The sequence below is a fragment of the Crocuta crocuta genome, unplaced genomic scaffold, assembly GCF_008692635.1.
Source record: "Crocuta crocuta isolate KB4526 unplaced genomic scaffold, BGI_CrCroc_1.0 scaffold59-1, whole genome shotgun sequence".
NCBI lineage: Eukaryota > Metazoa > Chordata > Mammalia > Carnivora > Hyaenidae > Crocuta > Crocuta crocuta.
The window spans coordinates 776,856-793,481 of NW_027551579.1; the positions used below are offsets into that span (position 1 = coordinate 776,856).

General features: G+C 38.8%; 1 protein-coding gene across 2 annotated transcripts in view; it reads right to left on the bottom strand.

Annotated features, from left to right (window-relative positions):
- Positions 1–16,626, bottom strand: part of LYST (lysosomal trafficking regulator) — a 163,972-nt gene that overhangs the window by 60,917 nt on the left and 86,429 nt on the right. Inside the window, exons 23-31 of one of the 2 annotated variants that reach the window (XM_077751733.1) lie at positions 15,997–16,624; positions 15,141–15,318; positions 12,873–13,042; positions 10,953–11,183; positions 8,935–9,101; positions 8,128–8,280; positions 4,098–4,289; positions 1,673–1,812; positions 98–304 (exon numbers count right to left, since the gene is read on the bottom strand). In XM_077751733.1, coding sequence (XP_077607859.1) covers positions 98–304; positions 1,673–1,812; positions 4,098–4,289; positions 8,128–8,280; positions 8,935–9,101; positions 10,953–11,183; positions 12,873–13,042; positions 15,141–15,318; positions 15,997–16,624 — 2,066 coding nt within the window. Of the gene's footprint in view, positions 1–97; positions 305–1,672; positions 1,852–4,097; positions 4,290–8,127; positions 8,281–8,934; positions 9,102–10,952; positions 11,184–12,872; positions 13,043–15,140; positions 15,319–15,996; positions 16,625–16,626 lie in introns of both variants that reach the window. The other variant, XM_077751732.1, reaches the window with a different exon arrangement.

Genomic DNA, 16,626 nt, shown 5'->3' on the forward strand with positions numbered 1-16,626 from the left:
GATCATGACCTGAGCCAAAGTCAGAAGCTTAACCAACTGAGCCACCCAGGCACCCCTATTTCACTAGTTTTTACTTATGAAGTACTGAGATACTTACTTGCAGAGATGGGCTAAGACAATCTCGCAGTATTTCCTGATGATTCGGTTCACGAACTATTTCGAAAATTTGCTTTCTCTCTTGAGAAGAATGGGCTGGTGACAAAATATGGACCAGGAGTCTGCCAAGCTGCATTCGGAAGGTTTCCTTACAAGACCATAAGATTTTAGCCCACTGCTGCTTGGAAGCACTGGTTTTACTTGAACCCTTCAATCAAAACAGGAATACATTAGGATCAGACTTCTTAAGCAATAATACACTAACCTCTCAGAGCCCTAAAGAAGATCATGGGACATGTTATTTTTAGATTTTTTTTTAGTAGTCAAAATTAGAATGACATACACATCCCTACAAATGGGTGGTTATACTAATGTTTATAACAGCAGTGCTCAAAACAGCCAAGAGGTGGAAATAATCCAAATGTCTACTGATGGATGAATGGATAAACAACATGTAATATATATGTAGAATGGAATGTTATTCAGCCTTAAAAAGGAATAAAATTCTGATACATGTGTCAACATGGATGAACTTGAAAATACCACACTAACTGAAATAGCCACATAGAAAAGGACAAATAATGCCTAAAATATTGTAACTTATATGAGATGTCTAGAAAGTTAAATTCATAGAGACAGAAAGTTTAACAGCGGTTATCAGGGACTGGGGGAGGGGTAATGAGGAGCTGTTGTTTAATAGATACAGAGCAGTTTGGGATAATAAAAAAAAGCTTCAGAGATGGACGGTGGTAATCATCGCACAACAATGTGAATGCACTTAACACCAATGAATTATACCTTTAAGAATGGTTAAAATAGGAAATTTTATATCATGTATGTTTTAAAAGAGAGAGAGAGAGAGAGATGGATTAAGAAGCTAGAGTCATTTAAATTACCTAGGGCTTAGAAGTTAAAAAAAAGAACCATCAAAAAACCAAGAGATTGACTGATTTTACAATATCAAAGAGAAAGATTCATAATAAAGAATTAATATCAAAGTACTGAGTATAACGGTTACAAACCGACAACTGCATATAATATGATCATCAATATGACCATCAATGTTCCTTAACAAATAACCAGAGAAGCTGCTTCAACTGTGGCCCAATGAAGGCTAACCTGATCCTGATCAAATCTCTCTATCTGGTTCAAAACATTTCAGAATTTATTCTGAGTTTTGGAGCTGGCTCTCCAATTACCCCCAGTCCTAAGGGTCCTGGGGAAATCCTTCAGCTCTAAATAAAACCTGCAGACACCATAATCTAGTTTACATTTAGAGACTTGCAGATTGTGATTTATGAGTTTTGCTAGAATTAGATTGGCTTTCAGTATCTATAAAGTGTACAGACTGATTTGTCCCCAAGGGTCACGTGTATGTGACCCACAGAAACCCAAGTGTATCAGTGATGAACGGAGCCTGACACTTGTTAATATTCTCTATACAATTGTGAAGGTATCAGAATAAGCCAAGATCTAACCTTCCCAGTAATTCATAATAATTCAAGAGTAAGGAGATACATAAAACACCTACTCCTTCTGTGTGAATGAACATGTCCCATGCAATTAAGTTACTTACAATAGATGCTTTGAATCCTTCTACCAGATACGTGAATATTTCCTTCTGAAATGGATTGAAAATGGAAGGCTGTTCATGATGAACATTTTCTTCAGAAATTTCAGTCTGGGAAACTGAGGTCTTGCTTTGAGTTGCATTTTCTGGAGTACTCAAAATGTCAATAATGTCTGGATTAAACTCTTTGAATTAAAAGAAGAATAAAAAATAAGATCACTAGCCACTACAAATGGTAATGACGCTGGTAAAAATATTCTATGTAATAACTAATTCCATTGCCACAACATAAATGTATAGCAAGTGTATTAGACGTAGAAGATACAATATTCTAGAGAAAGTAAATTCATCAAAAACAATGTAGAAATTTAAACCTACGTAAGTCATACAATTCTGAACTGTTTATTTTACTAATGAAGATGATGTAAACTGTGAAATGATTAAAGCTCTGAGGTTCTTGGACAAACCAAACATAACGACCACATGATATTTCCATTAGGTGGACGGGCAGAGCCATTTCAGCGCATGTGCTATCCCATTAAATCTCTGTATGTGATAAAAATGGTACAAATTCAGAGTTCAGCCTGGAATCAGGTTGCCCCAAGTACAAATTTGAAAAGTTAAAACAAGAGTCTTATTTGTATGTATTGTGCTTTTCTAGTGATGAACAATTACTGTGTTCTTCTTCCTGTTTTCTTGGGGTTACTTGAACATTTTTTTTAAATTCTATTTTGACCTATCTATAGTGCTTTGAGCGTATCTCTGCATAATTCTTTAGTGGTTGCTGTAGGTATTCTGTTTTATAAATAAATATATAAATCAGTAGCCCCTAGAAAAATGCAAATTGAAACCACAATGTGGTATCACTACACATCTATCAGAACAGCTAAAATTAAAAACAGCGACAATTCCAAATACCGGTTAAGGAGGTGAAGAAAAGTGCATCACTCATACATTGCTGGTGGGAATGTGAAATTTGACAGTCATTCTCGAAAAGTCTGGCAGCTTCTTAACAAAAACACAGCACGCAACTGCCCTTACTCCAGGAAACAGAGATTTATCCTCACACAAGGACCTGCACATAACTGTCTCTAGCAGCTGGCTTTATTTGTGGTAACTAAAAACTGGAAAGCAACCCAAATGGTCTTTCAAAACGTAAACGGCTAAGCAAACTCCAATATGTCCATACTGTGGAAAACTACTCAGCAAAAACAAAGAGGCGACAAACTGCTGACACATGCAGAAGCCAGGATGACCCTCCAGAGAATTCCGCTGAGTGAACACAGCCAATCCTAAAAGGCCACATACCGTATGATTCTATTCATGTAAAATTCTTGAAATGATGAAAAATAAATGGAGAAGAGATTAGAGGTTGCCAGGGACTAAGGAAGGGGTAGAGGTGGGAGCAAAGTGCGTGTGGCTATTAAGGCAACAAGGATGCCTGGGTTTCGGCTCAGGTCATGATCTTGCGGTTTGTGAATTGCAGCTCCACATCAGGCCCTGTGCTAGCAGCTCAGAGCCTGCTTGGGAATCTCTCTCTCTCTCTCTCTGCACCCCTCCCCTGCTCATGCTCTCCCTCTCTCTCAAAATAAATAAATAAATTTTAGGGAAAAAAAGGGCAACAGAAGCACCTGCATGTGACAGAAATGTTCAGTTTCTTGACTGTATCAATATCTGGATATCAATACCTGGTCATCACCCTGGACTCTACTTTGGCACAACCCATTAGGGGAAACTGGGTAAAAGGGATATGGGATCTCTCTGCAATATTTCTTAACAACGGCATATGACTCTACCATTATCTCAAAGAAAAGTTACAAGAATATATTGGAGGTGCTGTCCTGTTTTAAACTCAATGGTCACTTTAGGCCTGCATTTAACACATTAAGAAATAGATTTTTTTTCAAGACTATTAGTTCCAAATAAAGTCTTTAAAATTTTTTTTAACGTTTATTTATTTTTGAGAGAGAGAGAGTCTGAGTGCAAGTGGGGAGGGACAGAGTGGGAGACATGGAATCTGAAGCAGGCCCCANCTAAGAAATAGATTTTTTTCCAAGACTATTAGTTCCAAATAAATTCTTTAAAGTTTTTTTAACGTTTATTTATTTTTGAGAGAGAGAGAGTCTGAGTGCAAGTGGGGAGGGACAGAGTGGGAGACATGGAATCTGAAGCAGGCCCCAGGCTCTGAACTGTCAGCACAGAGCCAGATGCGGGGCTCAAACCCATGAACCACAAGAACATGACCTGAGCTGAAGTCAGACGCTTAACTGACTGAGCCACTCAGGCACCCCGCAAATAAATTCTTTCAATAGGGTAGATGTTACAGATGAAAAATCAATGCTGTTGAGAATTTTGAGAACTCATCAGCTTCCTCTTAAATTATGTTCCTTTTAACTGCATACGTGAGCAAGCACATATCCTCTAGTCCCACCTTGATAAATAATCCTGTTAACTGCTAAAATGGTGAGCCTCTGCAGTCTCTGAGCAAGCTCTGTCTCAGTGGCCTGCACAGGGTTCTCGCGGCTCATTCTCCGCTGCATCATCACATGCAGTTCATCACTTGCTACTGAGCGCATTTTCATCAGGAGGGAGTCAGTCTGAGCAAGGGGAAATTTTCGAGCACCTGCAAGTATATAAATTCAAAACATCAAATGCCAGAATTAACAGGGATCAGGGATATTATTTTTGCTGCAACTTTTTGAGAAGTAGATCATGAAATGAATCTTCATTAATACCAAGTCAATTTACACAAAGGAAAGTGCTCGATTAAGAGAAAGTGATGTTTCTCCCTCTTTGAAGAAGTGCAACAGTACTTCTGATTTCAAAGTCCAAATCAGAATACTGAATGAAGCTAGTGACACGGCTTAGTGGGATGGACACAGTTTGGCAAAATTTGAGTCTTCTGAAAAACTCAAAAGAGTTAGAAGGATATATGTAAGTAGTTCAGAATGTTCTGACAAAACATTTTCAAATACTGTTGCACTTCCTTGCATTCCAAAATAATCAACAGATTTTTAAAGCACACCATGTATCAGTAAGAATATTACTATTTCTGGATCATTCCTGTTGATGAATTTTATTAAGTAGTTTTGAAAAGTATATATAAGTGAGATAGTAGAAATCAGTCCAATGAAAGTGAAGAGAACAGAAAGGTGAGTGTAATTCCAGTGATTTGGTATTGAAATGATTTGGTGCCTATGCATCATTTGGAATTCATCCTATAAAAGTGTTCCTTGAGAAATATCTCAGATTGAGCAGTTAGGAATGCCATTCCTGCATCGTCACTGCACCTGCTCCAAAAGGTACCACACAGGCCGTGGATCCAGGAGGATACGGGGAGAACGAGTCTTGATTTAATGGACTGAAGGAGAAGGGCATCGGAAGTTGACCATAGGAACCAAAATGACGTCTTGGTAGGTGAGGAATAATGGAACCCTTCATTGGAATTGAACCTTTGTTTTAAATTATGAAAACATGTATCAATTTCTACAAATAGCTTCTATACACATTACATACATGACTAAATTATGAGAGGTTTTAATGACTCTTCCCGTAAGATATTTAAATATTTTAATAGCATTTTAGATTGTCCAGTATTTCAGGTAACCAGTGTTTCTTATCAGCTAATACATTTTGGTGGGTGGAGTCATGTTTGAGACAAAAACAAAGCAAATAAAAATATTAATATCCAGGATATATTCAAGAATAATACTGTCAGGGTACGTCCTCAGTTGAAACAGATTCTTCCTGACGTCTACATCTCTGGCAGTTTTCATGCCATATAAGCAGCAGATAATCCTAATTCAGAGGCAGTGCAATATACTGAGTAAGAAAATGTGAAGCCTTCACTACTACATACCTGAAAAAAGGGGGGATATTTCAGCACTGAGCTGGGGTGGCCTCAAATATACTTCTTTCTAAGCCTCAGTTCCCTCGTATGTTAAGATGTAGATTAGAAAGTAAAATAGAGCTCACCTCACAGGTAGATATTTGTCACTATCTGATATTTTATTAAATGTATTTGTTTATAGGCTTATTGACCATTTTCCCCAGTAAAATAGAAGTTTCACAAAAGTAGATAAAACAATACCTGATAGGTGGCTGAGGCCAATAAATATCTGATGGTTGAATGAATGGATAAAGAAGGTTGTTCTATGGATTAAATAGTAAATAAAATAATGGACATAAAAACAATGTCTATCTCATACAAAGCATCAAAAGTTGTTAATAGCTGGTATTGTTATTGATGGTTGAAATATAAAGGAAATTCATTTGTATGTGGATAATACTAATAACATAATGTATATATTTACATTTATTTCTGGCAGTTTATGTGTATGTATAGCACTTAAAAAATACCCTAATGCTTACTTCTACCTTCATGAATTAAGGTGATATGTAAAATTTCTCATAGTGATAAGCAGACAAGTAAAAAAAAAAAAAAAAAAGAATATACATTGCTATCTTGTTTATAATAGCAAAATCAAACAAGTAAAAATAAAACTCTTTGGTTTATTGATAAAGATTAGGAAACAACTGATGGCAAATCAATATAATAGATTATTATGTATTCGTTAAACATAAATAATATTTTTATTTTATGGGAAGATGTCTATAAATGTATTAATTAGCAACAGAAATCAGTTTACAAACAGAAGGTAGAGTATGATACCACTTAAGCAAAGCGACAGCTCTCTCTCTCTCATCTATACCAAAAAAAATACAAAGGCTAAGGAATCTGAGATCTGTTAAGTGGGTAGTTGGAACCATTGAGGCTGTTGAGCAGGATAATGGCACATGAGTCAAGCTGTAAAAAGATTAATCTGGCAATCAAGTAGTATCTAAGTCCCTTAAGAGTATGCGAACTTAAAATCTACACACGACGAAATGCTGCTGAAGGAGCTTCGGTCCAGGCCACGGATATACTGGCACGGATGGTCTGAGGAGACCTGTCCATGGCCAGAGCGGGCGGCGTGTGGCCACAGAAAGCTGCTGCTGCTGGCTGTCCCCACGAGCCCTGCTGGAGGTGGGGGTGGCCGTGGGGCTGGGTCACATGTCTCAGCAGTGTTCAGTAAATGCTAAGTGAGTCTATTTAGGAAAAAACCATCTCCCCAAAACACTGATCACTAATGAGAAGAGTCTGCTTTAAATCTTGGAAGGAACAGCTTATTATATATCAATGATGGAAATGATGAGGGTATAAATCCTTCTTAGCAACTTAGCATCAGGAGCAGGTAGACCTAAACGGTCTTCTATAACACGCTGCTCCGAAGCAGAGGAGCTCTGATATCCTGCAGCTTTGGTACCTAAAGCGTACAAAGCCAATATCCTTTTGACTGAGAATGAAGAAATAAAACACAGTCTTTCCCAAATACCTGTATAAAACAGCACGGAAGGAATAAGAACAGTGTAACACATACAAAGTGGTATTTTTAAACTGGATTCAAAGAGACAGGATTTAAACAAGGGCCGTCGTCAAACCAGGAAGAATTGGTGGGAGAAACCCATATGCTGTAGATCCCTACCCATCCATCCACATGTATGTCTGTGTATACGTGCGTGTAGAGATCCTAGGTGTGTGTGGGGAGGTGTTTATACTGTCTTTCCGGATTGTGTGCATAAATGTCACAGCAGGTTTTGTGGGAAAAAGCAAGGAAGTCTAACGATATTGACACTTGCTTGCTGAAATGTGCAAAATCACAGCAAGTCCTGATGTTCCATGCACTCTGTCCACACCCGAGCTGCCATCCTCTCCCGCCCGGATGGCTGCAGTGGCATCCTCCCTGGACCCCCCACTACATTTCTTACTCTCTTTCTAACCCCCTCTCTACACACAGCTCAGAGTGGTCTTCCCAAAATGAAAACCTGCTTATGTGAACTTCCCCGATGCTCCATCCTGTACAGCCCCATTTGGCACTGCTCTCCTCAATCTCTCCACAGTCTTCCACACCGGCTAAATACTTTCCTTCAATTCCCTGAAGCTTCACTCTTTCCTGCTGTGGAAACATTGATTCTGCCTGGAACACTCTTCCTCTGACTCTCTACCTAGCTAGCTCCTTTCTCTCACCCTTTACATCTACACTGAAATCTCACTTCTTCAGATACTTCCCTAACTCCTGATGTAAACCACGTTGCCTGTTAGAGTCTCTACTCCAATCCTCTACGTTTCTCTACTATTTTGAAATCTCTGCAATGGCAGGATCTGTGTCTGTTTCTATTCATCACTGTACCTTCAACATTTACACAGTGCGCGGCACATGCTAGTTGCTCAAGAGATAACTGAATGAGCGCAGCACTGAAAAATCAGTAGGATGGTTTTCTCAGGGAGGAAACCTTTCTCAAATTTGGCAGTTTAACTTTTTAAACTAAAAGATACTTTAAAAGTGAGAATGGCATCAGAATACAGGAAAGGCATGCCACCCTCAATTTATAATTATTAAAGCCTTATTTCAATAACTCACCAGCGATGCTCTTCCGCTGCTGAAATACTGCATGATGGGGAGGAGAGGGTAACTGGAATGTATCTGCAAGGTTTTCTGAGTCATGATTTGCTGTGGTCCTTATAAATTCCATAGCGGCTTGGAGAACTCTAAACTGTAATGCAACAGCCATACCTAAAAAGAGAAGACACTAGAATGTTTTCAAGCTATGCAGATGTTAAGTTTTTACACTGAGTTGCTTTTTATTTTCATGCAACATCTAAATTGCCAGTAATGTTTTATTAGACACAGATTTTAAAATTTTGATCAACATGGATTCCTGAGAGTAGTGAACATTTTTGAACTGCCTTTAAAAGAAATTTTAAAGCAAATTTCTAAATGGTCACTATAAAAAAAAATCAATGGAAAAACACTAGCTCGCAACTTTGTTTCATTTTATATCATCGTCTTAAAGAACAGGCTTTTTAATATATAATGCAAAATTGAACCAGAAGTTCTCACATTTCACATTCATTTAATATTTGCCATTAAAGAAAACTAAAGGGCATTTTTATTCAACAGGAGCTTTTAATTCTACTTGGTAAAACACAAAAACAAAAACAGAGGTTTCTTTTAATGATGTGTTGCCAGCTACTGATTATATTAATACATCACTTTTTTAATTTCTGCCATCTGAAAGGACTTCTTTTTAAAGCTGATAGATATTACCATAAAATGAAGGATGAATCTTCAGTAAAATAGCTTCCACAAGAAAGAGATTTGGTTCAAATGACATTCTTAGGTACTCTACAATCCCAACCCTGGAAATCCCTAAGAACAAAATCTTACTTTGTGTCCTCTTGTTTTTGCTATTTTGAAGATAGCCAAGCAGTACGATGAGGTCTTCGAGGACTCTAAAATACTGGGGGCCTGAGGAACTGCAGGCGTGAATGGTCACTGCTATGAAAAGCTGTTGTATATCACAAGCAAGCAATTTGTATTCATTCAAAGGAACGCTAAAGAAAAAGAACAGAAAATTTAAGGCAAAGAGAACTGGTTGAAATTCTCATTCTTCCAGCACTCACTCACTCGCTCAGTACTTATTCGTGCCTACTGTACGGTGGCTAGTTTGAATTGCATGCTAGAAACAGAAATGGGAAAACATGCTCTGACCCCTGTCTTGAAGAGGACCAGACAAATAAAAAGAGAACAATAAACAGGAAACGGTGGAAGTGTGACAACAGGGATTAACACACTATAGCATGGGAGTGCAAAGGTCCCTAGACCACAGGAAAGGTGAAGATTTAGGGGGTGTGAACAGGGACGTTCTGAGATGGCTCCTCAGAGAAGGTGAATTTGAATACATTAATCTCTCTGAATCTCACACCAAGTTATAGTTTTTTAAAGATCAAAAGAGATAATAGATTTGAACCTATGTTAATCACTTATAAATACCTAATAAATATGAATTAGTTACTTCTGTCCCTCAATTTTTAACCTTGATAATCTACCTCAGTGTATGATGTTAGGCCTGAATACTTCTCTCCATGTATTTTTTCCAAATCAAGCAAGAGTTAGAAATGGTAACTGTTTTGGGCCTATTAATATAGGGTAGCATGTAAGGACATTAGGTAAGTACAATTTATTAAAACAAAGCAACAACAAACAATAACACACTACTTTTAGAAGAAGCCTGTAGGCAACTCTTCCGAAGTTCATGCAACATATTAAAATCAAGAAAACGTGTTCAGAGGAAATAAGATCCTTTGTATTTCTTTCTATTTCTCATATGCCCAGCACACAAACCTTGAACTTAATAGGTGCCCAGTAAACATTGAACTGAACTCAGTACAAGGAGTCTCTCTTGTACTCAGAGAGTCTTCCGGCTTAGAGAATTACCAAGGTTACAGTCTACCTTCTCTGAAAAATTGTAGGTAATATCTGATGCCTTAATGTACAATAATGTGCTTCTGGAGATTTTATTTTAAGGTTACGCTAATAAAAATGGTATGCTGTACATCATAAAGGCAGAAATGAAAGGCACAAAATCAAAGTGGAAATATTATCTTCTCACATATTTTTTAAAGCTGTTAATCATCAATTTGATAGGTAGCCATTTGCCAATGTATTTCTGGAAATTAGAAATTAATTTATGGTAGTAGAAAGGAGGAGAGCATCACAGTTCAAAACATAGGTGTTTAAGTGAGACAGGCTCAGTGTGCTATTTACTAGCTGGGTGATCTTCAACAAGGCACTCTCTCTCTCTCCAGTCCTCAATTTCCTATTCCTCATGGGGATAAGAATTTTTATAAGACCACTGTGGAAGCTTGGTAAATCTATTTAAAGATGGTTAAATTTATTCAACTTGCCTTCAGGCTCTAAATACTTAAAGTAGGTCATATAAACATCTTCCTTGCTGAAGGAAGGAAACATCTAAACTTGTTGAAAATGATGGAAAATATTCCCCCTCCAAATCTAATTTAATTTAATTAATCCAACCTAATCAGGTTAGTAAAAAGGATATTCTTTGAAAATGTTTTGAAAAATCATTTAATACAACCTATTATTAAAGTTTTCCTTTTCTGAAGTATTTATCAGATGACACACTTTTGTTTTTATTTTCGTTTTTTGAGAGAGAGAGAGAGAGAGAGAGAGAGAGACTAAGTGCAAGTGGAGGAAGGGCAGAGTGAGAGGAAGAGAGAGAATCTTAAGGAGGCTCCACACCCACTGGGGTGAACAGCACAGGGCTCGATTCAACAACCCTGGGATCATGACCCGAGCTGAAATCAAGAGTCAGATCCTTAATTGACTGAGCCACCCAGATGCCCCTCAGATGAAGCTGTTTTAAATAATGATTTAAAACTTACTTTTTTTCTAATCCATTCAGGGCTGCTACTGTATTACATAACACATACAGTAGACCATTATCCAACAACATATCCGCCACCTTAGAACAAGAATTTAATACTTGGAGAAGAAGCAGGAGAGCACTGTGCAAGAGCATGTTGTCGTACAGAGAGGTCTCTATCAGTCCCAGAAGAGGAATGACAGACCACTTCTGAAAAAGTCCCATGTTTTTCACATCTTCCAGATCAAATCTGTAATAAATCACACAGTTAAGAGCAAGTTAGAAGCAATTAATCACTAAACAAGGAAAAATTACTGCAATATGGGTCGTTTTGTTAACTTGATTTTGAAGCTATAAAAAATAAATGTGGAGAGCAAGGAATCTCAACCTGTAAGATCACTGACCTCTCCAATAAAAGTATTGCTAAAAGTCTATCCCAATGTAAATATACAAACATTCGAATGAAATATGATACAATTTCATGGTTTAATTTTTTAAAAGTTTATTTATTTTGAGAAAGAGAAAGAGAGTATGTGTGTGCATATAAGTGGGAGAGTGGTAGAGAGAGAGGGAGAGAGAGAATCCCAAGCAGGCTCTGAGGCATCAGCACAGAGCTCCATGTGGGGCTTGATCCCATGAACTGTGAGATCATGACCTGGGCCAAAATCTAGAATTGGATGCCCCACAATTTCCTGGTTTTTAATTGACTCACTTTAATTTGTCCATAGGCCCCTTATGTGTCCAAAAGAACCCTACTTCAGGGGTCTATATAACAAGTGCACAGGAAGATGTTATTGATTATTAATAAAATAAAGTTATTAACAATACACAAATTATAATTAATAGCATAATCATTAGCGTATAACATATAATTTATATAATAATTATATAGTATTACATTAACATATAATAATGATGATGATAATAAGTGTATTCGAAAGACACTGAACTAGTAAATAGAGCTCTGGTGAAAGAAATGAATCTTGAGTCCTTGTCCCAGTACTATCTGCCTCTGTGATGGAAGGAAATTTAAGCATTTTGTACCACATTTTCCTTAACTGTCAAATATGTACGGTGATGTCTGCCCTACTTTCTTCTCAAAGCTCTTGTGAGAATCAAATGAAATACTGTAGAATTGCTTTGACAGAGCTAAAAGCTGTATGCAAATGAAAGTACTATTGTCATTATTGCAGTTAGTAAATTCCTCCAGGTCTGAATTGGTCTACTTAATAAGTCGAAGACAATAATGATGAGGAGACATACATTTCTCATTACTTTAACCCAGACAGTGAGAAGAATTTCACTTTGTGGCCAAACCAGGAATTCCAGGTGAGGGATGGCTCCCCTCCCAGGTGACCTGGGGGCCGAGGGGTGGGGAAGCTTCTCTACGGATCACTCATGTGATCTTCTGGGAAAACAGGAGCCACCTGCTCTTCCGTTACTCTTCTCACGTTAGCAGTATGTGCCACATCTTTTTTTTTTTTTTTTTTAATTTTTTTATTTTATTTCTAGGAGAGAGAGAGACAGCGCGAGCAGGGGAGGGTCAGAGAGAGAGGGAGTCACAGACTCTGAAATAGGCTCCAGGCTCTGAGCTGGCAGTCAGCACAGAGCCCAACGCGGGGCTCGAACCCACGAACCGCGAGATCATGACCTAAGCAAAAGCCGGACACTTAACTGACTAAGCCACCCAGGCGCCCCTATGTGCCACATCTTAAACGATCACCTTCTCTCCCTTGATGAAGCATTTGTTTCTAGTTTCTAACTAGTGAATGAAATATAAATGCCGAAGTTAGAAACAATACCATATGGAAAATAATAACTTGATTCACCTGGAAATACTTTCAGAGGATTTTTTTCTAAAAATGACCAAATAATTTTGTTAAGAGTCCGCTTTAAGACAAAAGACCCCCAATTACGGTGGGGGGAAGAACCCACTTACTCTTCGTCGAGGCCAATACGTCGACCAAAGAACATTTCAATGAAGCATTCTAACAATTCCTGAGTTCCCCGATGAAGATACAACTGGTTGGCTAGCAAGGAAAAGCCACGGTTCTTTAGGAATTTATCTTTTTGTTCCTTAGATGCTCTATTAAAATATGCATCTAACAGCTAAGGAAAAAAATTAAGACAATTTACATAATGCATTAAAATTTTACATAATGTACACAAATCAGATACTTGTAAGTTGCTGTTTAATTTCATACCTACAGAACACAGAAAGCTAAATAAAAAATGCCAGCTCCACAGCAAAACAAAGGAACTCGTTGTTCCTGACTAGTTTGGAGTGCTCTTGATGACTTAATCTTGGATTTCTTAATACTTTTGTTTTGGGGAAACTAACTTTTTAGTTGAGTGTTGACACCTGGTAGATTGGTAGCCTTGGGCAAGCGTAAGTACCAAATCTGTGCTTTATTCTGAAGGGAAAAAGTCAGTCAACACCGCACTGTCCTCTTTCTGCAAGTGTGTGTGCACGTACACGCATGGACCTCTCCTACACTTCTACTTCTAGACTTCTTGATGGGTTATTTACCCCGAGCACAGGCCTCTATCTCCACCCTTCCCTAGCATCTTAAATGCAACATCCATAAAACTCAATTAATTATTTTCTTTCCAAACTCACGTCTTTCATGGTTCCCGTCTCAGAGCACACAGCAGCACCCTGCTCCTAGACTTCACGGCGAATCTTACTTTGGCTTTTCCAGTCCTGGTTCCTTACATGTAATTATTCATTCCAGCGAATGTCTCTCAAATCTGTGTGTGCTCTGACGTGCCACTTGCCCGCACCAGGAACTCATTGTTCTCCCCTGGACTATGGTGCGAGCCTGCTAAACAGAATACTCCCACCTCTCTCTCTACTGCAATCACTCCCTTACAGTGGTGGCAGACTGACTATTCTTCCCCAAACACACATCTGTTCACTGCCCTACTTAAAAAGCTTTCTAAGTTCACAGCACAAGATACACCTTTTGCATGAATCCTTCTCTGGCTCCCCCATCACAATGAACTTTTCCTATGCTCCCACTCTCCTGCCTTAATATTCCGTTGAAGCACTCATCACAAGAAGTTCTTAGGTTTTACTTAGTTGGGTATATGTCTCTCTCTCTCACTGGACTATAAACTCCTTGAATGTGGGGGCTTATATCATTCTACCTTATATCCCACATAGCAACTAGTCCAGTGTTTTGGACATGGGATGAAAACAAAAAATACTGGGTTGAATTGCAAGTGATTAAAAAACATCCTACATTAAGACTAAAGAAAACGAGAATCGTTAAAAGACCCATTTCAGTATTGGGTTGCTTTCTAGTGGAAACCATTCATATAAAACACTTATTCATTCAACACTATGCTTAGTACCTAGTATGTACCAGGCACGAGCTGCCCACCCTCATGGAGAGGAGACGTCAGTGTGGGAGACTGACCAAACAAGCACACAGGTAAATTAGAAAGATAATTACAAGCCATAACCAGGAGGCTATGACAGAATAAATGAGGAACGGGGCACTAGAGGGAAGCTATTTGGAAAGGTGATCAGGTCTCCGAAAACGTGACATCTGAACTAAAACCTGAAGTAAATGTTTAGGATTTGGTTCTACACTGCAGGAAAGATTGCCAATGAACTATGTGCTCTTTATAATTGGTAGACTTAAAAAAAAACATATTTATATGAATCAATATATGGAAGAGGGCTTAAAAATACATGATAATTCATATAAAAATATGAGAAAGAAGGAACAAAGTACGGTTGACCCTTGAACAACATGAGGGTTACAGGCGCCAACCCCCGTCCCTCCACAGTTGAAAATCTGCATATAATTTCTGATTCCCCCAAAACTTAACTACGAATAGTTTACTGTTGACCTGAAGCCTTACTGATAACAGAAACAGTTGAGTAACACACATTCTGTATGTTTTACGTACTCTATACTGTATTCTTATAATAAACTAGCTAGAGCAAAGAGTTATTAAGAAAATGGTAAGAAAAAATGTATTTACAGTACTGTATTGTACTTCTATAAAAAAAAAAAAAGTCTGCATATAAGTGGACCCACGAGTTCAAACGTGTTGTTCAAGGGTCAGATGTGTATCAGTTCTTTCTTCCTTAGAATGAAGCTTTAGGTCTACTTTAACGCATACATTCAAACTTCAAATTAAATATATATTTATTTTTCTGAATTAAGACATCGCATCTAGAATTTGCCCTCACTTTAATAACTCCCTGTTGTATAGCAGGTGATGGGTGGTTCACGAGGACTAAAAGCGTGTCTGCCTGGATGAGCTTGTCCATCACATCTTGAAGCATAACGTCGGGCAGGATGAGAAGAACGCCACTTAGGAGCTCGTACAATCCACAGCATATGGGTACCAAACAGTCTTCCGTTACACTACAACAGAGACCCCAGAAGTCTTACAAACACAGTGTCAGGAAGAGAAGTACATGATGATTACCTCAAACTGTGAGGAGTAGTAATAGTCATACAATTAAAAAACATTTACCTGTGACTAACAACTTTGCTATCACTTGTCATCATTTTATTTCTCACCGATATATTTCAGGCACAGAGTCCACTGAACACCATTCTGTCCCACATATGGTGTGCAAGAGGGTGGTGGTCAGCAGCCGCTGGGGCAAGGTAAACTATGTAGAATGACATAAACAATTGGGCTCTTCGGTCGCACTAGCCACACTTCAAGGGCTCAACAGGCACATGTGGCTGGTGTCCCCTGTACTGCACAGCACAGGAAAAACATCCCACCATCACAGAAACTCTCACCGGGTGTTGGTGCCTGCTACTATAAATCTTAGCTTCACTGAAGGGTTTTTCTTTAAATAAGCCACAAGGCACTTTTTCCTTAGGACTCATATATGGTTTAGCCTTTGGTAAAACATGGAATGCGATATTATTTAGTATTAAAATAAAGAGAAAGGTACCTTTCTGTTTGTCATGAATATATATGTTGTATACGAGAAGTGACGAAAGACGTTTCCAGAAGGGTAGACATTCTCCAAAGAATAGTAAAAGAAGAAAAGGGGGCGGGGAGCATGCCAAAGCAGCGAGTACCTGTGAGTACTTGCAGTGCGGCTGGAGTTTGGCTCATAACCGAGAGAAAAGGCAAAGTTCTCCCAGTCATCAGGGTTCCTGTCCACGAGACTTGGCCAGCGTCCGACAGCTGCGGATCCATTCTGTGAAGGGAAGGCGAGCCCCAGGCTTGCGATAGTGCTGTGGCTTTGCTGGAATGACGCCAGTCCCTTCAGGTGATCAGGGCGGCGCAGGCAGGACTCGTCCCCAGGACTGTCATCTTCTGATCTGGGTTCTGCTCCCAACTCTTTGTGATCTACCTTGACCCCCGGAAATCCCAAGGTTCCTTTTGGGACGCCATTGACAGAGGCGCGGGCTGAAAGGGCAGGTTCTGTTTCACACACGGTTTTTGCAGACTCACAGCTACTGAGGAATGCACCCTCTTTGTCTTTCTTCAGTGTCTCGGCACTTGCCAGGGAATTCAGTTTCTCTGCTTGGGAAGCAATATAATTATCTGCAATACTTTGTAACTCATCAATACTACAACCCAAACTTCCAGTCAGTTTTTGTGGTTGTATTTGAGGTGAAGCAGTAGGAAATGCTGGTAGGCTTCTAGAACGCAGCATGCTGGCCATCATCCGCTGTGGAATAATACTGGAGGAACTGTTTCCT